The 26,507-nt window shown below is 43.6% G+C and overlaps 1 protein-coding gene across 5 annotated transcripts in view; it reads left to right on the top strand.

Moving 5' to 3' along the window:
* Nucleotides 1-26,507, top strand: part of SPSB4 (splA/ryanodine receptor domain and SOCS box containing 4) — a 143,918-nt gene that overhangs the window by 54,609 nt on the left and 62,802 nt on the right. Inside the window, exons 1-2 of one of the 5 annotated variants that reach the window (XM_035334725.1) lie at nt 21-269; nt 21,524-22,379. In XM_035334725.1, coding sequence (XP_035190616.1) covers nt 21,686-22,379 — 694 coding nt within the window. In that variant the 5' untranslated portion in view covers nt 21-269; nt 21,524-21,685. Of the gene's footprint in view, nt 1-20; nt 270-1,180; nt 1,200-21,523; nt 22,380-26,507 lie in introns of those variants that run through there. The other 4 variants (XR_004753255.1, XM_035334722.1, XM_035334723.1 and 1 more) reach the window with 4 other exon arrangements.

Here is a 26,507-nt window from a genome sequence, read left to right on the forward strand (position 1 = left end):
CCCCGGGCAGCGGGCACCGGGCGGGGCTCCCGGGCGGCCCGGCCCGGCCCTGCCGAGCAGAGCCGAGCCCCGGCTCCAACCCTCGGGGCGCCTCCGTGCCGGGGCCGCGGCTCCGGCAGCGCCCGGCCCGGCTGTCCCCGGTCTCCCCCCCCGGCCCCGTCCCTCCCCGCCTCCCGGCGGCGCTTCCCCTTTCCGCGCTCCGCTGCCGCTGTGCCGTGCTGTGCTCGCCGGGCTCGCCCTCCTGCGCCGTGCCCCCGATGTGTCTGGCGGTAAGTTTGGGGCCTCCCGGGCGCGGCGGTTCCGCGGTTCGGGTCACGGAGAGCGCCCGGGGATGGGGAGCTTCTCCCAGCCGTGCTGCTGGTGGGAGAAGTGCCTTTCTGAAGTGTTTTCTAGCGTAACGTTTTGAGAGATTACTTTCCTGAGCCGTGAAGGAGAATTATCGCTGGACGCTGGATTAGCTAAAGACTTCGGTCTCCGATAAACTGAGTTTATTTGTCTTTGCGCTGCTGAACGCGAGCCCTCCCGCCCGAGGACGCCGCAGGGTATTTGCAGGGCTTGCTCGGGGCTTTGTGGGGCAGCAGAAAACAGACCTCGGTGCAGCCGCTCGGACGGATCCGAAATCCAAAGCTAGCTTCTCAGCAAAGCCAGGAGCCAGCCCCGAGTCTGTGCGTGAGGCTCGAGCTTCAACAAAGGAGGGCACTGCCCGAGGTTGCCCTCATCTCACTTCTGCAAACTCCCGGCGAGGCTGCCGGGTGCGCGGCTCCCCGCAGCGGTGCCCGGGCCGCGGAGCTGCGCTGTGCTCGCCCCTTTCGTTCCTCGGGAGAGCGCTGGGGTGTCGGGGGAGGCTGCTGGGGCTCCTCCATGCTGCCAGCCAGCCCTCTCCTCTTTGTGTTCGGTACTTGCAGCGCAGAGTGCTGTGGGGGGAAGCGTCCTGTGTGCGGGGACGGCCGGCTGTCGCTTCGGTCGCTGGCTGGACATTGGCTACATCCCTTCCGTGCTGAAGTTGTAGCTGATACTTTCACAGCGTTCCGTTTGCCTTCGGTGACGGAAACAATCCCTGGTAAGCTGTCTCCTCCTTGGAGAGACCTTATCCCCTGGGCAGAAACCAGCCCCGGTGAGTCGCTCTTCATGCTTGTGGCTGAAACCTGCCTAGCTTGCAGAGCTGTTTCAAGGGATGCTGCATTTTTAATGCTGTCTCTGTAAGTAAAACAGCCCGTCAGGGGTGTGAATAGCAAATTGCTGTTACATTGTTTGGGGCTGCTGACAGAATAATGCCAGATGCTGTACGTTCTCTTAACAACAAGTGGGAAGTTTTATAACTGGCATTGGGAAGAGAAGCGTGGGTTTCTTGGTAGCTAATATGCCTCAGTGTCCTGCTGCCGGCTGGGGATGACCTTGGACGACCATCCTGTGCCTCTGTGCCTGCCAGGGCTCTGCCACATCCCTGCCTCACAAGAGGACAGAACTTAATAGCTCTGGGTCCTGCTGAGGCCCTCCCATGGCTCTGCGAGTGTGGAGTGGCACCGCTGGGCTGGAGAGCCCTGGGCTCGCAGCGATCCCACCTCTGGCCCCAGTGTGCTCACTGGGCTTCTGTTTGACTTTGCAAGTGCTACCTAAGCCAGCTTAGAAACACCAGGCTTTGAATGTATAAAGCCTCCGGGCTTTGGTATAATCAAGTGATGCTGGCTTGTTGCAAGTAGCCCTTCAGAGTTGTGAAGGTTTTGCCTGTTTGGTTGTGGTGTTTTTTATTGTTGCATAGAGGCACCAAAAAACAACCAACCAAAAAAAAAAACAAACAAAAAAAACAGTGAAGTGCTATTGAAATATCTTGATACTTAAAAGAAATGGAACTGGTGATTCTTGGTTTGGCCAAATTACAGTCACCTTTATGACTCGTGTTTTGTGCAGCATAGGCATTTCTGAGCGATGGGCCGTCCGTCTCTCCTGTGACTCCCCATGCAGCAGCTCATTAACTTGTCAGGCTTCGTTGTTGCTGTGTAAACTTCTGTAATGGATTTTCCATGTACCAAGAAAAATCAAGCAAGCTATTTTTGTCTCGTTTTCCTTTACAATCACCATTTGCCCCTTGTCTGTCATAGGTCACTGTCCTCTTTCTGGGGGGAAGGAAAGTACTTTTCCCAGTGGAACTCAGTGCCATGTTCCAGAGCGATGTGCGATGGTTACTTTGTGTCTGGGGTTGTTGCTGTTGTTTTAATTCAGATGTTCAGAGACTTTTCCTCTGGGGAGCCTTTTTGCTTATGTGTTTGAGGCATAGTGGCAGCAATTGAAGAAGAAAGCAGAATGTGGTTTTCTCAAACGTTTTTTATTAAAAATACTTGATTAAAGTGATGAGCAGCAGTATGTTACATACCCAGCTGTCCTACCCTCACAATTCTTCCTGGCCAAGAAGAGAGTGGAAAGAAGCCGGAGGGATGCCTTTACTGGCCTAAAGTTCTGGAAGTCAGGTTGCATTTTGGCTGCTCACTACTGCTCACTGACATCCTTTACTCGCATCTTTTTGCGCTGTGGCAACATCACTTCAGTGCAGATTTGAGGCTTTCAGAGTGCTTCTGGGCGCTGTACATCCCAGCTTGAATGACGGTAATGTATAGCAGCGTTGCTAGTCACTTCCATTCCTTCCCTCAGCCAGCAAGGATAAGCACACTCTTAACAGAATATACACATAAAGGAAAACTAGATGGATTTTCATTTTAGCGGTTTCCCCAGGATGGAGGTTTGATGTAAATGTTGCTGGACTTGGTAAGGCCTGGCTGAAAGCCAGAGGTGGTGGAGAGGAGCGCTGGCTGGTACCGCAGCGGTGCCTGCCCTCCTGGTGGGCAGGGCTGGCCTTGTGTCTCAAGCTGTGAAGGGCTCCGTGCTGGAGGAGCTCTGTTCAGAGTGGCGCAGCTAATTTTGTTTATTCTCACTGGGCTGTGGTAATGCAGTGCACAACTCGAGGCTAATGGAAATGTAGGCCACGCGTGTTGTCCTGGGGTCTTAAAGTATTTATTAAGCCAGTATAGATCCGTTTTCTGTGATGAAAACAATGTTTAAGGCTGTCCATTGATTAGCTAACCACATTTTTTTAAAGTCAAAACTCAATGTAAAGTTGCTCTGTGTAGCTAAATATTTGCTGATAATTCTGTAAATTACTGTTGTTGGACTTACTGTTTGAAAATAAACATGTGCTGTGGACTGGAACTTGCCAGACCAGATAGCTACCTCGCCCACGTGTATTTTTCATGGGATTGTGTACACGCTGGTGAACCTGCATTGCTCCCTGCAACAAGCACATCCTTCAGGGATGGCTTTCCCAAAATGCAGTTTAGGTTACTGAGAACTCTGGCTAACGTGCAGTACGCTGTAGGATAAGATGTTCATGTATCATGCACTTCTTGGAAGAGTTGTTCATGCCTTTAAGCTTTTTTACTTTACAGCTTATGTTTTTGTGGGAGTTGTTTGTTTGGGATGTTTTGCTTATCTGCTCTGCGAAGTTGCTTGTGGTTCATTGCTGTAGTTGGTAGACCAGGTCCTGCAAACACACTAGGGTGCACTCGCCTACGTTCTGCATGAATTCGGAGTTTCGTAATAACTAACAATCAACTGTTGTCATTTACTTTGAGAAAGCTTTTCCTGTTACACTGTTCAAGCTACTGCTGAAAGCAGACAGCTGTGTGCATGACCTGCACGCTCTCCACTGTACATGTAGTTGAAATGGTAGGTACTCTTTGAATTCTGTTTTGAGCTGATGTCCAACACGATGTCAGGAAATGCCTTTGTTTTGCTTTAGCTTTGTACTGCTTCATAGCCTGCAGGCCTTTAGATTGCATGGTGATAAAATTGTTTTTCTTTTTTTTTTTTTCTTTTTTTTTTTTTTTTCTTCCTATGGAAAGCTGACAGATAATCAGTAGTTTCTACTAGCTATCAAGGAAATATCCTTGCCCTCAAGAGTCTTTATTTTAAAGCAAAGTTCAAAGAAAACAGGGTTGCCCCAGCAGCGTGGAAAACTATATTAGACAGCATAAGAAGAAATGCATTTGATGTAGTAGTGCTGTGTAATAGAGCACGTGACTTTGGGCTAAGAACTGCTGTTGGAATTTGATTGGCAATATTTGCTTAAAAGCTAATGGCTATACTTTAGCTACCTCTGCCCTACTAAAGACTGGGCCTGCCCATCGACAGGGTTGGGAAGAGGTCAGTTCTTTTCTTCCTTCGGCTGCTTTTGGACCAAGGATGGAGAAGTGACAGATTCTAGCCTACTTAAATTGGTGTGCATATATATGTGTATATGTACGTAGATATATAGTTATATATATGGGTGATACATATGGGTGTATGTGCCTCTTTTTTAAGGGATGTCACCTTTGCCTCAGAGGTGAATGCAGTGCACCCTACCTGTTCTCTTCCTTAGTAAGAGGTAGGGTGCCTAGTCTAAACATGGGTGCTCAGCTTTGACCTAAACCTGTTCACAGTGAAGTCACTTGAATTTAAACTACTGCTGAGCAACATCTTATGCAGCTGTATTTCTTTCTCTCTGCTTATTTTGTGTATCTTTGGGTCGGACACCGTAGGCTAATCCAGCTCACTACTGGTGGCAGATGACGGGTATGACTGTCGTGCTACAAAGCGAGGGTGACTTAGCATCTTTATCTTTGAGGATTTGTCAGCGGCTGAAGTGACAAGTTAGCTCTGGTGTACAGCACGGAATGTGGCAGTGTATGAAATCCATCTCTGAGCTGACTGCAAGCTAATTCTTTCAGAGCTACACAGCATCTTCTGACGTTCTCTTTCTTTTGCGTTTCCAAAAGCTAGTTCCAACTAGCTAACGACAACTTTCCTGTTTGTCACCCAAGTCTCGAGTGCACTTGTGTGCTGTCAGGCTGGGTAATCCCTTTCCATTTCAACAATTCCCAAGGAAGATCTCCCCAAAGGGGTTTTGGGAGATTCCCCACTTTTATGATAGGTCCATGTCCTGGGATGTAACCAGGGTCCAGACTGTTCTAGCTCTGTCTTCTGAAACTTCCTTCGTAGGGTACTTGCTGAGCTTTCTCAGCAGCGAGGTGCACTAGAAAGCCTGAAACTTTTCTGTCTAAAGTCTGTGAAAAAGGGTTGTAATGGGGATGCTTGACTTGGACTTTGCTATTGCCATTTCCTTGGCTTTCAGTATTACTGGTTTCTGGCGCTGCTGACATCTGGGTAATGTTAATTATGATAGTCTCGCTTCTAATTCAGAGTGTACTGAGCAGTCACTAAATATTTATATAGTCCTTGTTTTTGAAGTTGCAAGATAAAAGGGGTGTGTTTTCTATCATCTTTCCTATTCAAAAGCAAATAATGCGTTGAAGCTGCGGATTATTTAAAATGATCAAAATATCAAAAAAAGATTTTCCTTTGTACTTCGGTCAGTGCTGACATAACTGTTTCCAGTAGTCTAAAAAATCTCCTGTGTCGTTCATTGATGACTTGTGTAGACTAAGATTCAGTGTTGTAAGTGCAGTGATCATCTACCGAAAATGAGAGAATGTGCTCAGGAAGGATTTGTTACAACATGTATCATATCTTATCCTTTGAGGTTTAAATATAACAAGATATATTAAACAAGCATGAGCATGAGACCTGGAATACATACTGGTTATTCCTAAGTTTCTTAACATTCATATTAATAGTATTTGAAGCAAAGCGTGTGGGTGGAGAGAAGGAAGGAGAGAGGAGCTGCCTGTGCAACCAGTCTCCCAGCAGCTTTGTAGTGAAGTGTGGTGGTAGCAGGCGGGGAGGGAGTGGAACCATCAACAGCACAAGTTCTTGGATGTGTGTCTGGAGAAAAGGCGATTAATTCACCTTCAGTAGGTACTAAGTCAAACTGTTCATCTGTATTTAAAAATGAAATGGGGAATGAAAACAGAACTCAGGGGCAAGGCACACGTGTGAAATTATCAGTTGCTGCGGGATACTTGTGTGATGCTCGAACTCCTTCCTGCGAGGCTCAGCAGTGGTGTGGCAGCATGTCTTCCCTCACCTGCTGGAGCACTGGGAAGAGAGAAGGCACCTGAGATTGCTGCCTTGAGTTCATGTCTAGGGGTAGAGTGGTCTTTGATTTTACAGTATTTTTTTTTTCCAGTAAGCCATCTACACCATTGAAAATTGGCTTTTGTGGCCTACCCTTAGACTCTGTAACAAGAATTAACAGCTACTTGCTCATACTTACCTCGTTCTAGCAAAGTTGAATGCAAGTGCAAGAGAAGAATAAATCCATACATGCCAGGACATCACAGTTTGACTGCTGGAAGAAAACACCAAAGAGAAATTCAAGCTGAAATGTATTGACACTCCAGGGACGTGAGACTGACTGATCAGGCTTTTACTTCTGTACTCCATCCACATTCTGCTAATTGAGGAGGCTGGAGCAGAAAGTCTTAATGAAGACAGAAGCCAACCCATTCCTTTTGCTCCATTTATTTTTAGATTTTATTTTTTCTCATGGTGAAATAGCTTGGAACTCAGGGGAGCTATGCCCAAGGTGGGTAAGAAATGTCACTTAGTAGTGAGCACAGACTGATGTGTAATTATTTGGGAGATGAGGACTATTTCTCTTCCCCTGCAGCATGAGATTGCTGGGATTGATTGACTGTTGGTGTAGCATACTACAGTGTGCTCTTCCAGTGCGTGGTCTGTCTACTCCTCCTTCTGCAAATGAAGATAGTGAATTAATGCAGAAGTATGTGTATGCATATATATATGTATGTATGTATATATATATTAATGTTGGGTGTTCGAAAGAGTGGGAGGTATGCTGCCTAAGTCTGGCATGTAAATGTAGATGTCTGAATTAGTAACGCAGGAACCATAATAGTGAGTGTAGCAAGTAGCTCAGTTTGCCGGGAGCACTGATGGCAGTATAGACAACTTGGTACTTACTGTGCAGGCATCCAAACTGTGCAGAGCAGGCTTCTGTTTACACCCATTATGGAAAATGTGGGAGGGATGCTTCCTCTGGATATCCTTACACCAAGGCGTGACTGACATCTAATATAACTTTCTTCACAGAGTTCCCACATAAGTGGCCCTCACAAGGGATTCTCTGCTTGTTCTTTTTTTGAGCAGAATATTTGTATGTGGTGGTTTTTGCTTCCACAGCTGTTTTCTATTTTTTTTTAAAATGTTGCATTAAAGGATAAATTAGTTTGGCAGGACCTAAGCCCCCTTGCCTTCCCACTTGTCCTCAGATATCAGAGGGTCTGGGGGTGCCTGGGCTTAGATTCTGAGTGATGCCCAGTCCAGTCACATTCGATATATTGAGTTACCATGAGCATGGATGCACAGTAGATCAATACACCTTTAGTCTAGTAGATTAACAACTGGTGTAGTTTGTCAAAGCAACAGGAGTACAGGTCCTTTTGGGTTGCTGGTGATAAATACTCTTTCTGCAAAGCATGTGCAAATACCAAGAATATGACTAACGCAACCAACTACATGTAAGTTAACGTATGAAACAACTCTATACAGACAGCTTTCCTGGGGAAGCGCTCAGTATAACTGAGGGTTTGGATCTCACCCAAGAGGTGTCCCTGTGGGGGAAGCGAGGTTCAGCCCTTCGGCTGATCCCAGAAGTCAGCCATGTCCTTCCGACTTGTCTGCAATGGTATCTTCCCTAACATTTTTTCTCTCCTGAGCCATTTTTATGCTATTTTCTTACTTCTAGGTGAAGCTTGAGTGACTGTTGCCATACGTATCTTCATTATGATTGGTGTAAAATTTCCTTGGATTTGCTTTAAAGGTATGAGCTCAGAGAAATGCAGAGCGAATGCTCAGCAAGGGTTGGTCACATCTTGGAGGCGGGTAGCCTTTGGGACGGAGGTTTGTTTGGCATCATAATGAGATTATCATGAGCAAAGTTCACCCAGAGGTCATGTTTTGTTTCTCAGTTTGGCTCCGGGCTGACCATGCAGCCTATCAGTCCCATAGTACCATCAGGTTCCCCATCCCTCTGGAGCTATCACAGAGCCTGGCTGTGGGGTCTTCACTCCGCTCCACCCTCCATGCTATTTCTCTGAGAGCCAACACACCAAGCTCCCCTGGTGTTGCCAGCACCTAAGGTTGCAGGTTATGTTGCCAAGGGGACTATCATGGAGCACATTCCTTGCATATCTGCTGCATCTCACCCTGGAAGTTTCCTCAGCCTTGAACCTTCTCTTAAGATCTGGACGTATTGTTAGTCTCAATAAGTCACCTCCAGCAATTATTCCCCACCAAAGTGGTAAGAAATGTGGTATGCCAGAATCAAAGCTGAGCCTGATGGTCTATTGTAGAAATAGAATTGTCAGGGAAAATTCAAGCAGTTGCTGTATGACAGAAAAGATGTGTGGGTTAATGAGCTTAGTAGAATTCAGTTCTTGCATTTAGGTTTCTTATAGTGCAAGAAGATATTTTTATTGTATGTAATAATTAGCTTTTGAAATGAAGGGGATTATCTTTCAGTTTAATCACTCTGCCTTAATAGCAGGGGAGAAAAATTATTGTTTTGTAAGACTTTCAGCGCTGTTCTCAGTGTTTTCTAGAATGACATTTTAATTGAATTTTATATTTATGGTACTGATAATTGTCGTTCTTGTGGCTTCCTACCTGTCCCTCACCATATACTAAGCAGCTGTATTTTTAAAGGTTATAAGCTTCTGTTCTGCTCATCCTCCCAAACAAATATTATTTCTTTTTGTGTGTGTGAGGAAATTATTACTTTCATTGGTTATTTTTAATGTGTAACTCTAACATTCAGCTACACTTCTCTTGTTAACACAAAGCATTATATAGTTGCTTCACATCCAGTACATGAATAGCTTGTAAATAAATAACAAAAGTAGGTTTAAATTTCATGTCTGTACTTAGCAAAACTAATGGATGGTAATCAGCCTAATGGCTGATGATAGATTGTGCTGTGCCAGCAGGGGAGCTTGCGCCCAGGAAGAGTAACACAAGATCAGGAATGGCTAGAGAATAGTTGGTGAATTTGGTGCTTTTTTAATTCCTTCAATTAACCTGATTAAGCAGCTTAGCTTAAATGAGCAGAACGTGGGGGTTGGAAGTTCTCCCATGTAGTATTTCCCCCCTGCCTTAGGAATTAATTCCTTTAATATTTTGTCTGTATAAAGCAGGCAGCCTTGGTTGCTTCTGTGGCCTGCACAGACATGAGGCACCGTATGCTTAGTATGAGAGGCACACACAGGCTTATTTTCCTCTGCAATTGGATCTAGGCAGAAGTCATAAATCATAGTGATTTCTGCACAGTGCATTTGAATGGAGACTGACTACCTTATTTTATTAATATTGAAAGTTCACTCTGCTTACATCACTATTAATTCTTCCTCAGAAAAGAATGTGCTGTTTTTTTCCTTTGCCTTTTGCTCAGCTTCAGAGATGTGTTTTGCAGTACAAGATTAGCTCCAAATGCCATGCTCAGGTACCTGAGCTGGCTTGTTAGTGTATCTGTGGCAGAGCCTCGCCAAAGCATTGACTGAGAAGATTTTGGACATGGGCTTCTTTGTTCCAGAACGTTTTGTGCTGTGTTCCAGCTATAGCATTTGAAGCTGTGTGTTCTCATTGCTCTTGGATGTCTGCGTTGGCTGCAGCTGTGGCGTAGTTCAGCAGATATTTTTCCTCCTACACTTGTCAGCCCGTTGCCTGCCTGCTCTTTTGTTCTTCCGACCCCTGTTTCAGGGCAGTGGTTACCAAATGAGGGAATCTCAGCAATCATTTTGGGACAATACCTAAGATTTCTAGCTGCACCACCAATGTACTTCGCAGGTAACCTGGTGTGTCCTCTTTCCTACCCAGTCTTTATTTTCTTAGCGTCAGGTAGGGAATTGGGTTGGGGATGTTAGACGGTAGCACAGGGTTCCACCTCTCTGCTTTTCCTGAGGATGTCTTTTCCCTTTCCAGTAAGGGTGGTGGCTATGTCAGAGTATGTTGCAGTATCCTCTACTTCTCAGAGCACAGAGAAGCAGCCTCAGATGGAACCAATCTCTGTGTATCCTACAGACCCTGAAGGTACTAGGGAACCTATCTGTTAGAAACTACTGCAGCATCAACGTAGGGCTGACTTGTGGGCATCAGTAGTCTGGAGCTCAGTGTGGCTAATCTCTTTTCAGCTGCTGGCCTAACAAATTGTGTGTGAAAGAAGGTCAAGAAGGCTCATATGGAGATGTGGGCACAGGGGCAGAGCTGTAGTTCTTAAGAAGAAAAATTCCCAACAGTAAAAACAGTAACACACAGAGGTCTTTCCCTCTGTTACACCACTGGGATGAGTTTGGTGTAAAATCTTGTGTCTCAGTGGCTAGTGAAAGCTGGTTAGTTTTTATAAACGCTATTGTTTAGTTGTAATTATTTTGGGGATATTTCAGCTTTTTGTGACTAGTTGAGTCCTAATACAGGAGCAGATTAAAGTCCATCAGGAAGGCTGCGTGAGTAAGGAAGCCATTTGTGACATCCCAGAGCTCTCAGGAGAAGGACAGAAAGGAGAGAGGGACTGTGGAAAGACGAGGATTGTAATGGGAGGGCCCTCTGCCATAAATCTGTGATGAAGATGATGTGCAGTGAAATCGAAAGTACCCGTTTTTCATTCTGTCCCTCGGCATTGAGGATGATACCTGTTCATGAGAGAAATTCCTTAGGTAATTAGAAGTGTTTGTAAACTTGTGGATTTTAACACTGCATTTAACTTTCATACTGGGTAAATCTTCATCTTTGTTGTGAACTGTAACAGTTTGAGAAGTAATGATAAATACAAAAGTTCCCAACCACATTTGATCCCGTGATTCTAGCAGCAGTTTCAGTGCCTGCTTGATGTTTTGGGGCAAGGTATGTGGCAATTTGTCCTTCGAAAGAGTGCTTAAAACCTAAATTCCTCAGATTTCTAGTGCCCCAAAAGATACCCCTTTTTCTTAACATGTTGGCCAAGGGCTAGCTTTCCTTTACTGTGAAGCAATTTATACTGTTTGTACAGGATCCAACAGAGCTTTACATTCAGCAGCAGGGTGGTTTTTAAGTGACTTCCAAGTCTGCAGGAGTAGTAAACCACAGTTTGCTCGATAAAAGCAAATTTCAGTTTTGCTGGCATGAACATGAATACCTGGGCTGGATGTCAAATGATTCTGGAATAACAGTCATGGTAACAAACTCAGTTCCCTCCTATCTGTGCTGTTCTTGAACATGGTAGAATGAACCAAGTCCAGCTCTGATAAAGTTGAAAGAACAGATTTCTCAGTATTTGTTTGGGAATGTAGGCTGTATTGAGTCTGTTATGGTTCTATAGTTGTTTGTTTGTTTGTTTGTTTTCTGGAGGTAGTCTCATATTTTTAAAGATATTTCTAAATGTCACTGTTATTCTTTGTTATGCTTGAAATCAAGCTGTCTGTATACCGTATTGCAATCTAGGGTTTCACTGATTTTTCCAGAATTAAAAACTGAAAGTATGGTGTGGGGTGTTTTTGTTTTGTTTTATTTTTTATATATTGCACCTGTTGCTAGAGTTCAGCTTGTATTTACTGTGCTTTATCCTTGTATATAGTGCTGCTGATCCAAATTTAGACTGAATGTATTCTCTCCAGGGCAAAAGAGAGGCCTGCCTGAGTTATTGGAGAACTGGTGTCTGGCAAATTTAAATGATGGCTTGAAGATTCTCTACAATCATATCAGATGTGTGTTTTCATGGAAAGTTATTGGGGCATCCTCATTTTTGTATAGCTTTGGCAAGACTTTTGGACTATGATGCTAATTATTTTACTTAATTGACAGTATACCTAGACACTGAGTACTGCAACCTTTTTATTCCTATCAGAAATTGGATCCTGGTAGAGCTTTCTTCCCAAGTAAAATGGTTCTCAAAAGAAAATTCTCTGTAGAAGGCTACTATGCAGCAGGAACTTAGGTGTGAAGTTATTTTGAGAAACACAGACCTTGCATTTGAGCTTATGGACCAGTTTCTGTGTTGGGACTCCTATAGGTATGGACAAAGCTGATTTATTTCCATCCATACCTATATTAGGAAGTCTCTCTCTTTTTTAAGTACTTCCCTGTGGTTAGAAATATCTGGAATTGTTGGCAATTGTAGCATGACATTCTTTTAGGATGTGTACTGTTAGGTCAGTAATAAAGCAGTGTAAATGCTACTCAAAGTGACAACTTCTTTCACCATGTCTATTCCTAGTTGGAGGCCCTCTCTGATTTTAACACTGGAAACAGTCGAGTAACGTGGAAGTTTTCTCCTCTGAACAGCATTACTTGTTTGAAAAAGCAGCGTTTCTTCTTCATCTGGCTCTAGTGAAATGAAAGATCCATAAAGAAAATAACACATCTAGCCTCTACAACTGCAAGACGTGTTCTGGCTCCACACACAGGTATCCCATGTGTCCTCAGGAGCCAGATTCTTGTCTTGGGGACATCACTGGCACTGCATCTTTAACTCTTTAAATCCCTTTGGCCTTTCCCAGCTTCCCTTGCATTAATACATGCCCTATTTCCTTAATTAGTAGCAAACACAAACAAAGTATTACTCTGTAAAATAGGGAAGCTTTTATGTGTATAAGGAAAATCAATTTTGTTGCTTGGAGCTCAGGCAGTTTGTTTCTATGTTACGACTTTCTTCTTCATTTCCATTTGTCTGTGCAATTGTTCTTTACAGACAGATGGGCTTTAGCAGAGGCGTGTTTAAAACAGATGAAGTTCACTGCTGTAGCTTAAAGAAATGTGTTGGGATTTTTTGTTTGTTTGTTTGAGAAAATATTTGTTTACATACTAGGAAGTTGTTTTGTCCCTTTGTTAGAGCTTAAAAGCTCTGTGTAACTTCATTTGTAACCTCACCTGGGAAATACCAGATCAGCATAAATCAGTTTGTGTTCTGAACTTCTGATGGTGCTTCCTTAAGATGAGTAAAGTCTGTTTACTTCACTTCTGTTCTTTAAAAGAAGTCTAGAGACTGCAGGACTAATGAAGCGTTGCTTCCTGCTCCCTTCAGGTCTTGTGGCAGACGAGGCTTCACATCTGTAGGATGCTTTGCCTGCAATTACAGCTTTTTAGTAAGCTCGTTTTCTTCTGTGTTCCTTATAAGATGTGGGCTTGCAGTCCAACCAGATCTTCCACGTGGTTGCTTCCAAGATGAATGTCCTCTCCCCAGCTGCCTCTTCAGCAGGAACACAGTCATCTTTGAGCCCTCTACTGTTCCGTCAAGCCTGGCCGAGGGTAACTGCTGGCTGAAAGAGTTAAGGGGGAAGGGTTAGGAGGGATGCAGATGGTGCGATTGTGTAAGCCTATTTTCCTATTAAACAAAAGAATACGCTTTTGTTTGGGATCAAACTTGTTCTGTGCGCTCAGCCCCTCCGTGTCTATGCGAGCACAATGGCAGCTGCCCTCCGGCCGCAGTCCGGGCCTGGCTGTGGCTTCCCAAGGCCTCACCACAGCCCGTCCGGCACTGCCGCATCAGGCAGCTCACTGCGGGGTGCAGGGGGGAATATCCACAGCTCTCGGCTGTTGTGCTTGGCCAGAGGCACAGTATGTTTTTGTCACTGGAGTTTGGCAGCTCTGTTGGAAGCACTTTAAAGCCATCCAGGTCAGATCAGGAGCTGCCGCTTATGGGCCGCTTCAGCTGGAGTGTCGGACGTGTTCGCCTCTGGCCCACCAACAGTGAGAGCATCTGACAGGTATTGTTCGTGCGCTGCTGCTGCAATTCCTACGAGGATTAAGCAGCAAAAGGCTTCAAAACAAAACAAGCAGACAAAAGTAGTCTGGTCGTTCCAGGAGCATTGCAACTTTTAAGCCATCAGTGAATTTCTTTTAATAAGTGGTACAGAGACTAAGAGCTTGGCTTGTCCAGTAACTATAAAGCATACATATAGGCGTTGTGAGGCTGGAGAAACCTCTTTCAGAGTGCTAAGTCTGCAGCAGCTTTGGGATTAAAAAAGAAGAGCTGCCCTTAGTGGGTGTTCTTCCTTAGTCCCATCTTTATCATGGTGCTGCCCCTCTTTTTGAGCTGTAGGCCTCTGCTTCATTGCAATTTACAAAGACTCCCCAGGTTTGGAAAACATTGACACACACACAGTGACTGGCCCTTGAGCTAAGGGGCTGGATTTTCACTGGAGCACGTTACTGTGCTTCCTGCGATTGCAATAAAGTTCTGGTGAAAAGTTGTATTGAGCTAGGGGAGCTCTTGTTTGGCTGACTGCCACATTCTGCCATCCTTGGACCTCCCCTCAGTCTGCTTGGGGACCAGTTTTGGCTCACCCCCTGTGATTTGTAGCCAGCCACACAACTGGAATGATGCTTTCCAGTGGCCTTCTTCTCATCTCTGACTTTCTAACTTTTCTTCCATTTTGAAGGCCAACTAATTCTACTGTACCTTACAGCAACAGAAATGCAGGGAGTTGGAATGCATTCAGCCCCATCCATGGTCATGTTTTTTTTTCTGTTTTAAAACCAGAGCTTATAAGGGTATTGATCCTATACAAAGCTGTAGAGGTAACATGTAAAAATAAATGGCCAAAAACATGTTAGGATGGTTAAAAGTAGCAATGACTGGAAAGAAATTGAGATATTAAAACTTAATTATTCTTTGGGCTTTAAATCTCTTGTGTTCTGACACTTATTGGTATTACTTATTTACTTGGTGAAGCATGGCTGAGTAGAAATGCAGAGTGGCAAATGATCCCGTATAATGCAAAATGGAGCAGAAAACATAATTCTCAATTAAGTGTTAAGCCTTATTCATGTGTTAATTTTTTTTTAATATAAGCCTGACAGTTGAGCGTTCAAAGTGACTACTTCAGCCATTCAGGAGGGAGAGGAAGGTATTTACCATAATGGAAGGGTGGCTGCAGGATGAAAGATGCACGATTTTTTGTCAGAAGGGTGAGGAAGCTGAAAGCTCATGACTTGAATTTAGACGTAAAGTTCAGCTGTGCCCCTTGGGGCAGCTTGAAGTTACTGTGGAAATTCACCGTTTTGGGGTGCTGCTTAAATAAATGGTTCTGCATTTCAGATTTTTTTCCTCCCCTTTTTGCTATGCCAGAGCAAGTGTTTACATGACTGTCTGATATGCCAGATCAGAGGGCTCATACACCTGAAAATAACCCAGCAATATGAAATAGTAGATTTTACCCACTTTAGTTTTCTGAGGCCGATCCTTCTCAAGGGGCATTAGCATGCAGGTGGCTGCAAGAGAAAAGGGGAAGAACGAATGGATAGAGGTGGTGGAAAAGTGGCAACTTGAACATGAGTGAGCTTATGGTAATTAGGGAATCACATGTGTATTCCTGTTAAATACCCTGAAACAAAAGTATGTTTTCTTTCAGTAATTTTCTAGTGGAATGTCGCTGTTCTAAGTAGGACTTGCATAGCAAAAATAATAATAATAAAAAAATTGCATTGTGTTACTATATTTATTTTTCAAATTACATTGCTGTATTCTGAGAAGTCATTATGCAAAAAACATTTACAGAATAGAACTGTTTTTGTCCTCTTTAATGTTTCTTTGGAAAATTAATCTTTGTGTCTAAGACCAGCTTTCAGTACCAGAGAGGCGTGTTCCAGAAACCTGCAGAGATATGGAAGGCTTAAAAACAAACCGTAACTTCAAAACAGCTCAGTTCCAAACTACAGTATATGGAAGTATTAAAAAATATACATTCCACTGTATTCAGAGCTACTCAAGATTCTTTCTGAATTCTTCATGATCTTACTAAACTGCTTCTAACTCTGGCAGTACAGATGGTGTGGTATTTCAGATTATTCTAATTCCAAGCAGCTAAATGCACAGTCTATTTTAACAACAAGCTTATCTTAAGTTTTGAAACAATTACATTTTTGTAACATTACAAAACAAGTCACCCTTTATGGATGAATGTCCTTGGGTTTTCCATGATTTGCATTCCTTTTAGGAACTGAAGTTATGACTTAGTGCTGCAGTGTTCATCCCACATGTGAAATGTTGTTTGATAAGTGTGCATGCAGCATAAAGTTTTATCTGTAGCACAGGATTGCATAGGGTATCCAAGCATTTCTGGCTGGTTGCATTCTTGCCATGTATTGCATTTGACAGATAAAGCCAACATTGTTCGAGATACACAATAAATCAACAATGTTAGATACCAGGACCTATAGTTGAAACCAAGCTGGTCAATCTTTTTAGGGTGCCAGGAATGTGCTTAATTCATTGTCGCCCTCAGAAACAGTGTTGTCATGATTTCATGGCTGTTTGTGCACTGCGAACATAGGCCCTAGACACCGGGCCTTGTGCCTTTACGTTTTCTGTGTGGAGTTGAAAGTCCTTGTTCATAAACGTGTGAAATGCTTTTCACTAACTTGTCCAGCGCAACACAGCCTGCATTTCTCTTTGTCCTATCCCTCCTGAAGAGAGGGCAGGATGAGGGTTTGATTCAGAGTGCTCGAACATTTAGGGTGTCTGTTCTGTTCAGGCATCTGGAGAATGAACGATTTTCCTACCCACTGAGAAGAGGCTTCTGTGGCAACTCTTACTTGCTGTTCAGGAGTCCTTGCTGGTAGCAAAGCCCATGCCAGCCGGGAAGGTGGCAGCAAGGCCTGGGTGCATGAGGGGAGAAAAAAACATGACCAGAGTCAATAGCATAACGCGTCAGAGCTATCTGTTTGAAATGCTCATAGACAGAGGGGTCACCTTCATGGCTTTTTTGGATAGATGATTACAGTAACATTTGTAGGGAATCACCTAGCTTCTTTTCACTTTTTGGTGTCACTTTAGTAGAATTAGCATAAGCCTTAGCATGTTCTTCCTGTAGGTTTGAATTGTTTCTCTGGTATCATTTCTCATCTGTGTTTTTTGAGTTTTCTGCGTGTCTGGTTCCTAGTAATCCACAGGGAGATATAACCATGGATGCTGAAAGCTGACTTTGCAGAAAGCATGTTTCTTTTATCAGCAGTTATGTTCTACCGATGCCAACATACTGAATTGCTAAAAATGCACTGTATTTAATTACAGTGAAGTGATATCCCAGCAAGCCTTTCTCTGGTAAGTATAATTTGTGTTTTTATTGTGAATAATTTCCCTAAATATTTTGGCAGTCTGCAGGAGAACACAGCTAAGCGACGTTGACGCACTTTTCCTGTTTGGAGTTGGCTTGTTCTTGTACAGTACGCTTAATCTAATCATCATATCCTGACAAAGCGTGGCATGAATGTGGAACTGTGCGACAGAGATCATTTAGGTCACACAAATGAGCAGTCTTCTCAGCCAGGGTTTCCCAGTTGCTAAAGGACTGTACTAGTGCGGTTTGTTTTCTCTTTCCATGAAAATAATACTTTTTTTCCACAATATCTTTTGTCACATGGATGACTGATGAAATTGAGTGAAATTTAGTCTCTAAACAGATATGCTGAGAGCTTGTGTACATTATGCCAAACTGAAATATTTTCCTATTTCCTAAGTGCTGTGGTGGTTTGAAAATGCTGGAGGAGTGAAGCTCTGGGAAAGCAGCATTTTCAAAATCGAAATTGACATTTAATTTGCATTCAAAGATAAACTTTGCAATCAAAATGCATGTTCTTCTACTTTCAGAATACTTACATGTCTGTATATGTTGTTCCTGATACTGATTTTTAACTGCGAGAAGATGCAGGCAAGGACCTAAGTTTCTCTAAGTAAGGTAGTATGAGTTGTGGGAGTTGAATGATGGTGCTGTGCTTCAGCAAGTTTTTGTCAGTTTGGGGAACGGTGAGAAGGCTTTATGACCAAGTATTTCTGTAAGTGTGTTGAGTAGAACTTAATCTGAAAGGAATAATCTTCCATCCTACTGACTGACCCACAGTTTATACTAATCCTGTGTTGTCTAGCCATTCAGTGCTGCAGGGAAAAAGCCAATTTCGTGCTACCTCTGCCAGAAGAATTGTTAGTAAATCCTCTTCCCCTTGTGAGCTTTGTGCTTGGTTTTCCTAACAAGCTCTGGTGAGCAATAATTGCGTATCTCGGTGGGGAGATGCTGACAGTAGCAGTGAGTAGGGCATTTCCAGGGCTTCTGAATTGGAGGTGTGGAAGGGAAGTAGGGAGGTGATGTTTGTTGCATGAGAGAGCAGCCAGGCGTCTTCCTAGGGCTGGACCCCAGAAGGCTTCACTCCTCTGACAGCAGCTTCTGACAGGAATGAAGGACAAGGTGATGCTAATGCTGCTGTTCTTGCTTCAGAGCTGGTCTCTGCCATCTGTTTGGTGTTAAACGGACAGGATGCAGACAAGAAAAGGGATTAGACGGTGTTGGCTTTGAGACATGATGGTCCTGCAAGCAACCAAAGGGACCGTTGTGAGCTGCCAGGAGGACTGTCTGCATGATGCGGAGCTCAGGTTAATGGTGCATGGGTTGTGAGCAGAAGGCATGCATTGCAAGCCCTTGCTGCCACCTCGTATAAAGAAGTTTTCACATCAGCTCCCACCAAACACCAATGATCAGAGCTGTTAGGTAACAGCTAGGATGGGGTTACACCTGTGTGGCTGTAGTAGTACAAGAGATTAAGTGTTGGCTTTGTTTTTGCATGTTCTTGCTCAAGTCCTGTGGTAGCTGAAGGATATAGCTGGGTTGTAGTTGGCCTTCTGGCAGAAGCTGCGAGCCGCTACTAGGCATGCACAACTAGAATGGAAAAGAGTGTCATATGTTACAGTGGGTGGGAGAAAGTATTTGATGAAAGGCAGCTTTTGAGTGCTAAGAGGCTGTCTTACCTTTAATGCATCAGAAGCGGGAAGATTTTACATTATTGTTCAATCCTATGTCCATACAAAGCTATTGGGCAAAATGTCGCAGTATGTAATCAAATTGTTTGGTAATGTCTGTATACAGACACAGGCATTCATCCCTCTGAACTAACATTGTAAGATACAGTTTCAAACCAAAAGAATTACTAAGCACATCCCAGAGCAAAGACACAACTGTGCTTGTATCAAGGTGCTTATACTGATGCATTTTACTCTTCTGAATTACTGATCTACTTATTAGCAACCTATTTCTGTTACAGCTTGGGGTATATTAGGAGCAGTGTTTGTCTGTGGCTTGCCAAGTCACTTCCTTTGGTGTTTATTAATCTCTTGGTAGTTTGCCAGGTAAACCTCAGTGCCAAGATCAGTTTCTTATGTGATCAGGAAGTGAAACATGAGGATGCACTCAGGACTTCCCCGGCCATCTCCCCTCAGCACGCTAACAGGAATGTGGTGATCATCTCGTGCTTTAAGGATGAAATTTTCAAAGGCACATAGAGCTCAGTCTCATACAGGACTCACTGGGGTTCCGAACATCTGACATTTTCCCTCTTCATAGTCTTCCTTCAAACTCAAATAATCAAGCATCCTTTTTAAAAGGAACTACCCAATTACTGATCGTTGTCCTCCTAGGAAAATCTGATTATCTGATGGTATTTACTCCCTGTCACTTCCTTGTGTGTTTGTTAGTGTCAGTATTTCGTTGCCCCCTGAATAATTAGTGTGGAATAAAGTATTGACTTTGCTTCAGTGGGCCACATTTGCCGTCATACCCCGTGAAATGACCTATGAGTGCTTCTGCAGTAGCACAACGGCAAATGTCAAGTTAAACGTAAATATAGGTACTGTTTGGACTTTCAGACTCTTTTTACTTGGTTTGGAAAGAAGGGAGGGGTCTTTCAAGCTAATTTCACATGGGGTAATTTTCAAGTTGTGGCCCAGTTTCAGTGAGAAGAAGCTCCTGGGAGACATCCTGAATCCTCCTGCAAGCAAGATATGAGGGGTTTGGGTGCTTACGTTTAATTCTGATTTCAAAATGTTGAAATAGTTTTTTGATTAATATTAGGTGCAATGAAGCTTTTTGCTTTATCTTTCAGATGAGTGAATGAGTATGGTTATAACACCAGCTTCACGTCTTCTGTGTCCAGTTTTAGTGGGCTGGGGGGAAGAGGCTGTATTGTAGCATGCTTTTCTCAGCACCACAGCTTAGTTCTTAAGAAAACTTGATATATGCCTACAAGTTAACACAATTTTACTGAAATCTTTACTGTTTTTACAAGTTACATTGAAAGACTGTTATTTGTATGCCAGCCATGTATGAGAAGGTGCTTGTAGATACTCGTCAACCTTGAAGAGTGTACCTTGGAATTTTTCAGTAAGATAACTTCTGTTTTTAATATATGCAGAAAACACTTTCTTTAGTATTGGCCATTGTAAATAATTTAAAGGCTTTGTTCAATTCTAAAACATGGCAGCATGGATGGTAAATTTTACAGGTGTTCTTCTCATAGGCATGTATTTTTTTCCTTCCACTGTCAGTACATGTTTCTTGCTTGTATTCTTTCAGAAGTGATCTTCGCAGCGGGACAGTGCATCTGGGGCAGAATTTATTAAAAGAAAACAAACCAAGCTATGGACTTGTAGCTTACCAAGTACAGTCTTGCAGGACGTTTTTTTGCAAGACATTCATGCCCCTGCCTGGTTTTGGTGCTTCATGAAAAGCAGCTGTCACTGAGATTGTTCAGGCTTTTGAGAGTTTGGTGATTTTTGCTGCTTCTTAAAACACTTCATTGCTCCGTCAGTAAAAAGCAACAGGGGGGCTCCTCAGCCATAGGTGGGCACGCCAGGACTTGGCACTTTGCCTGGCTGCAAACAGTCGTACACGGCTTCAGAAACATCTTTCCTGGGTGCTTTTGACAACTTCCAGCTGAATTACCGTGTTGTCTGTGGAAGCACAGAAATAATAGGTTTCAAAATTATCTATTCCCTTTAATGTGCCTTACTGTTTTCCAGTCCTTATCAGCCTAACACTGCAATGTACAAAACGTGGATTAGCTTGCTCTCCAGTAGTATGAGGAATCGGTGCTCTGGCAGCAGTTGCCCATTAGAAATGTCTGCCAGAGAACTGTAATTGCCCTTCTTCATTCATCCTTCCATGCCTCCTATTCTCTCACTTCCCCTCTTTTTAAAAATCTCTATTATTAAAAAGAAATATATATTTTAAATTACTGAAGGACAGCGTACACTAAAATAAACATTTTAAATTTTGCTGGTTTTGCCATTTGCTGCTGGCTGCGTTTCTTCTGATGGCAGCGCAGACGCTGAAGCCCTGTGTTGTAAGGGTCTGGGGAAGAGAACTGCTGGAAATGGAAGGAGACAGTTTCTGAGAGTGTGAAACAAAAGGTGTAAGTGAAAGTGAAGCTACAGCTGAACGTGAAGTTTATTACTGTTGCTGGGGAGTACTGTACGCCTTTTTCAAGACCGCTGCAAACCTGGCCAGACAAAATGGGTGGAAGGGCAGAAGGTGGGGAATGTCTGTATCCGATTATGAATTGGAGGAAATGACTGTCTGTGCTCTGTGCACTGGTGGGCTCGGAGTACGCTGCTGGCAGTCTGGTTAGCGTTGTAGGATACTGAACAAAAAGTGGTGAATCGTCAGCTTTTGTGTTTAAAATAACTACCAGGGTTACAAGAAGTTGTTCTTTAAAAATATGTTGTGGGTTTTCTATTGGCTTTCTTAAACTAACTGGAAACTTTCTGCTTTTTTTTCAGGAACATTTTTTCTCTGAAAACATTGCTGCTAAAAAGCTCCAAACAGGAGAAGTAAATCCAGTCAGCTTGTCAGGTCACTGGCTCAGTGTTAAAGTGCTTTCATGAGGTAACGTTGGGCCAAAGTCAACTTTTCTTTCTCCTTTGTAAATCTGCAGCCAAGCAATGGGCCAGAAAATCTCAGGGAGCATAAAGTCTGTGGATGTGAGGGAGCCCCCTTATAGACCTGTTAAACGAGAGCTGAGAGGCCCGGATTTTTGCAAGCCCGCCCGGCTGGACATGTTGTTGGATATGCCCCCTGCCAAGCTGGAGGTCCAATATAAACATGCTTGGAACAATGAAGATCGCTCTTTAAATATATTTGTAAAGGAAGACGATAAACTGACTTTTCACAGGCACCCAGTTGCTCAAAGCACAGATTGCATCCGGGGCAAAGTCGGCTACACGAGAGGCCTCCACGTCTGGCAAATCCACTGGCCCACGAGGCAACGGGGAACTCACGCGGTGGTGGGCGTCTCCACAGCCGAAGCTCCGCTGCACTCGGTGGGGTACACATCATTGGTTGGTAGCAACAGTGAATCGTGGGGCTGGGATTTGGGACGCAACAAACTCTATCACAATTGTAAAAACCAGCCTGGGGTCACGTATCCAGTCTTTTTGGAACCAGACGAGTCTTTTGTACTCCCAGACTCCTTACTGGTGGTGTTGGATATGGATGAAGGGACGCTCAGCTTCATGGTAGATGGACAGTATCTTGGAGTGGCCTTCAGAGGACTAAAAGGGAAAAAACTTTACCCCATAGTCAGTGCAGTTTGGGGGCACTGTGAAATTACAATGAGATACATCAATGGACTTGACCGTAAGTGTTAACGTATTTCTTCATTGCACTGTCTTTCAACTCTTCTCATGTAGGATTTATTTTCTTTCTTTTCATTGTGAACCGAGCGTACTGGAGGAGGACTCTCCACTGTGAGTAAATTGCAACCTGTAGTTACTGCACACAACTAACAACGATGTGGATTGTATCAAAAGATTTTCTGTTGTGAGAATTTTCTGTTTCAGCAAGCAGAGTGGCAGGAAATCCGTGTCCAAAGAAAGTGAACAGACTGAGGGGAAAAAAAACATCTTGAGAAACTTCCAGGGTATATTTAACAGTAAAACTCTTGTTTACTGGAGGATGTGTTTTAAATCTATGGTTTTCAAATAGGATTTGTGAATCCTATAAAAATTTATGGTGGTATTGGGAAGTCTTGCATGGTGTGTGCAAACATACTTGAATTCAGACCAGTGGGCTTTCCTTCTGCAGTTGTCTTCCCAGGACCCTGAGAAGCAGTGGTGGCTCCCCAAGAATCTGGGAACTTAGATCAAGTACTGTTTTCAGCAGTTTTTCTGAAATTGAGCCCTTCTCATTGGTTCATTTCAGAAGGTGCTCTCTCAGGGTGTTTTCTTCTTCAGAAGCACAATTTATTGGATAAGCTTTAGCTATTTTTGATATAAAGGGACAAATCAAATACCTTTGGTAGTAAGGAGCAGCATGTTGCTGCTGTGTCCCTGAAGTAGGCCACTAGGATACACGCTACGGAACTGGGTTTTGTCCAGCTCTTCTCAGTGTTTGGGAAGTGTGCTCTGCCAGATGCATCTGCAGCACAGCGCACGTTGGGTTGTGCCCAGTTACCTACACGCAGCTTATCTGCTGCTGGGCCTTGTGGAATGGAAGGCTGAACAAGGTGGCAGTAAGGGGAACCTTGTTCTTCTTAATGCTGCGTTACCTGATCCATAGGATGAGCTGTGAATGTAAATATATAGACTTAGCAAAAGCACATGGCTGAACTAAACTTTCTTATTTTTTGGACTTTATGAATGGAACTTGTTCGTGTAAAAAGGGAATAATCTAGTAGCAAGCCTTTCAATTAGTGATCTTTAAAGGAATTTACAATTCTTTTCAATTACGTTGGGATGGTCTATTTTCTTTTCCCATCACATTAATTCTCTGCTCATTAGCCTTGCATCTGACATACAAAGTAGAAACATAATTAAAGAACTTGACCCTGTTTAAGATTGCTTTTTCATAAGCATCTGTAATAGGCACTGGGGGGAAGAATCTTTATCCACAGAAGCCCTGCAGGTTATTATAGTCAAATGCTAAATAGCTTCTTGAGTGCTTTCATAGAAGGGAATATCAGAGGATCATAAGTATTTTGCAGTTACTCAGATGTTGCAGAGTTGTGTGCTGCCTGCTTGCTACAGACGTTTTTTGGAGGCTGGTGGGGGAGGGATGCTTTTGCAAACTGAATATTTGTGTGCGAAAGCAGTTTTCATAATGCTGGGAATATCTGCCAAGCTAAGCAAAGTACTGCTCAGCTCGGTCCACCACGTCCTCAAAAGGAGTCGTTCTGCCTTCCTTTTCTACCCTCTGCAGGGCTGCTCGAGGGAGCCTTAGATGAAAACGGGAGGAGGATGTGAATGAGTTTGGTAGAAATTATAAAATAAAAGGGGCTAAGTAGGGAAGCATAGCTGTGGTCTGTGAGACGGCTGAGAGAAAAATTCCCATCCGGTCTCTTGTGGGATAGTTTTGCTGGAAAAGGCAGGATAGCTTCCTTAGATGATCCCAGAGGAAGACAGAACAGTCGTGCTCAAGCATGAACCCATGGCTAACAGTGAACTTGTAAACTAAGCTTTTATGTCGGCCTGAATGCTGACCTGATCATGTGAAGAGGAAGTGTAAAGCCACTTTGCCGTGAGGCACTTTGACATCCTGGAGTCACGTCATTTGTTATCACATGTTCACTGATCCCTTACTGTCCTGCAACAACAGCAGCATTCAAGAAACCAGAGCAGCTTGTCTCGCTGGAGCTCTGAAACAAACACCTTCTCCGCTAAAAGCGTTTCTATCCAGCCAAGCATATGTATGCGTGGAGTTTGTTGTTGTTGTTGCTTGCCCACTTTTTAACCTTATGGCTTCTCAATTTTTCCTGCAAGCATATGTATACATGTATATATGTGCATGTATATCATATACGCTGCTGATTGCCGCTTCTGGTAGCTCTGGCAGTAGCAAGTTAGCTGTTCTTGAAATTGTGCTGTCCAACAGTGACTCGTAGCTTGCTACGTAATGTCTGATTGACAGTGCTCAAAGCATACCGTAGTGGTTATCGTAGGGTCTCCAGAGAGCTGGTGAGGAATCCTACTTCTCTTTCTGAACAGTTTGCATGTGTTGGGCATGAGAAATTGTTCAGGAGGTGAGCAACATTACTTTTCCCTCAATAAACATGAAGTGAAAAGAAGTGTACCCAAATCTTATTAAAGATCTTCAGTTTTCAATTTGACCTTTATCCTGCTTTTCTGACAAATTTTGGAGGCAGCCTCCCTTTTTTGTTGGCTTGCAAGAAACGGTGGTACCTTCTGAGTGGTGTATTGCACAGGTAGAAAAAAACTTTTGTATCTGTATGCAATCACTTTTGTGGTGATTTAAATGGGTATCAGACAATATTTTTGTTTATTTTGACTGCCAGCACCGCTCCTGTGTGGTAAAACTGCTACTTTCATAAAGATCATACCTAACTAAAGAACTGAACATCAGGGGTTGTTTGTTTGTTTGTTTGTTTTAATGAGGAGTGGACAAGTAGAAGTCTTCTATAGTCTGCATGTCTGTAACGTACCTGTTTCTGTGCAGAAACACGCTTCCTAAGGAGTCTTACTAGTCTGTGGGGAATCATCTCAACCTAAAATAAATTCAGGAATGGATTAGTGTTGCAATGAACGCCTTTCCTCAGGCAGTTTTGGGGTGTAGAAGGAAGTGTTGTTTTTAAAAAGCTGCGAGCCTGGAGCTGCAGTAAGGAGGCTGTCCCAGGGCGGTCATCGATGTTGGCTGTGGCAGTGAGATGGCTCTGGGACAGAGATGGCTGTGACGCCTGGGTAGGGAACAGTGAACAGAGAACTGAGAATGGGGAAAGGGGTGGTGGAAAGCTAACAGAGCTGCTGCTCGTGTGGGAAGGGGTGGTTGGGCGGCTGCAAAATGCAGACGGTAAAGCAGAGGAGAGGGTTAAGTGATATAGAGTTGAAGTGGTAACTTTTGTGTGCATTGTCTCCTTGGTAGTTCCAGCGGTGAAGAATGAAGTCCTACTTTTTTTAATCTTTTCAAGGCAGAAGTTCAAGCCAAGAGTTGCACTTGATATGAAACAATAATATTTGAAAGTCCATCTGACCACTTGGAATTACTAATGGATTTGAACAATATGTGTGATTTTAAAAAGCGACTTTGAAAGTTCAGATTTAAAGCCTTCCACGAGCTTCAGAAGCTACTTTGAGCGTCACGTAGTGGCAGGCTGTGCCTTTCACAAGGCAGTCCTGTCTTTCATTCCTGTTTGAGAGACCTAGAGCTGCAAATGTGTGTCAGGGTTTGGGAGGGAAGGGAGCTGGGCAGGATGGAGCGTGCTCATCATAACCATGTTCAGTTCTTCCCTGGTCAAACGTCTTTTATCAAATGCTGTCAGTATTTATCATGCTGTTGTTTCCTCAGTGTCAATTTTATATCAGATTTCTGACTCGTTGCTTATTGCAATAATAATAATAATAAAAGAATAGCACAATTGCACAGCAAAGGCAGTATGTGTTGTTCTTCAGATGCTTTTTTCACCAGGGTTACGTGTGTGTTTAAAAACCCGCCAGGCTATTTATGTCTGTTGTCTGATGAGGAATCCTGAAGACTATTTATAGACTGGAACCCAGGAATAGAGAAACGCTTTGTGCACTGCAGATCACGACCGATACATTCATACTTGTGTGCTTAAACAAAGTGGTGGGAGGATAACCCAACAGCGCTGTGCTGGGAAAGCTGCTCATTGAGTAAATGAATTGAGCACGGTGGTTTATTCTGATCCTTAGGACTACCCAACAGAACAGGCTTTTTTCTGAGCTCCAGCAGCACGTGTTACAGGTGTGGCTGTGCCCTGCTCCGTGTTGGTGTGGAGGAACATCCAGAACACAG

Source organism: Oxyura jamaicensis, chromosome 9 (assembly GCF_011077185.1).
Source record: "Oxyura jamaicensis isolate SHBP4307 breed ruddy duck chromosome 9, BPBGC_Ojam_1.0, whole genome shotgun sequence".
Classification (NCBI taxonomy): Eukaryota; Metazoa; Chordata; class Aves; order Anseriformes; family Anatidae; genus Oxyura; species Oxyura jamaicensis.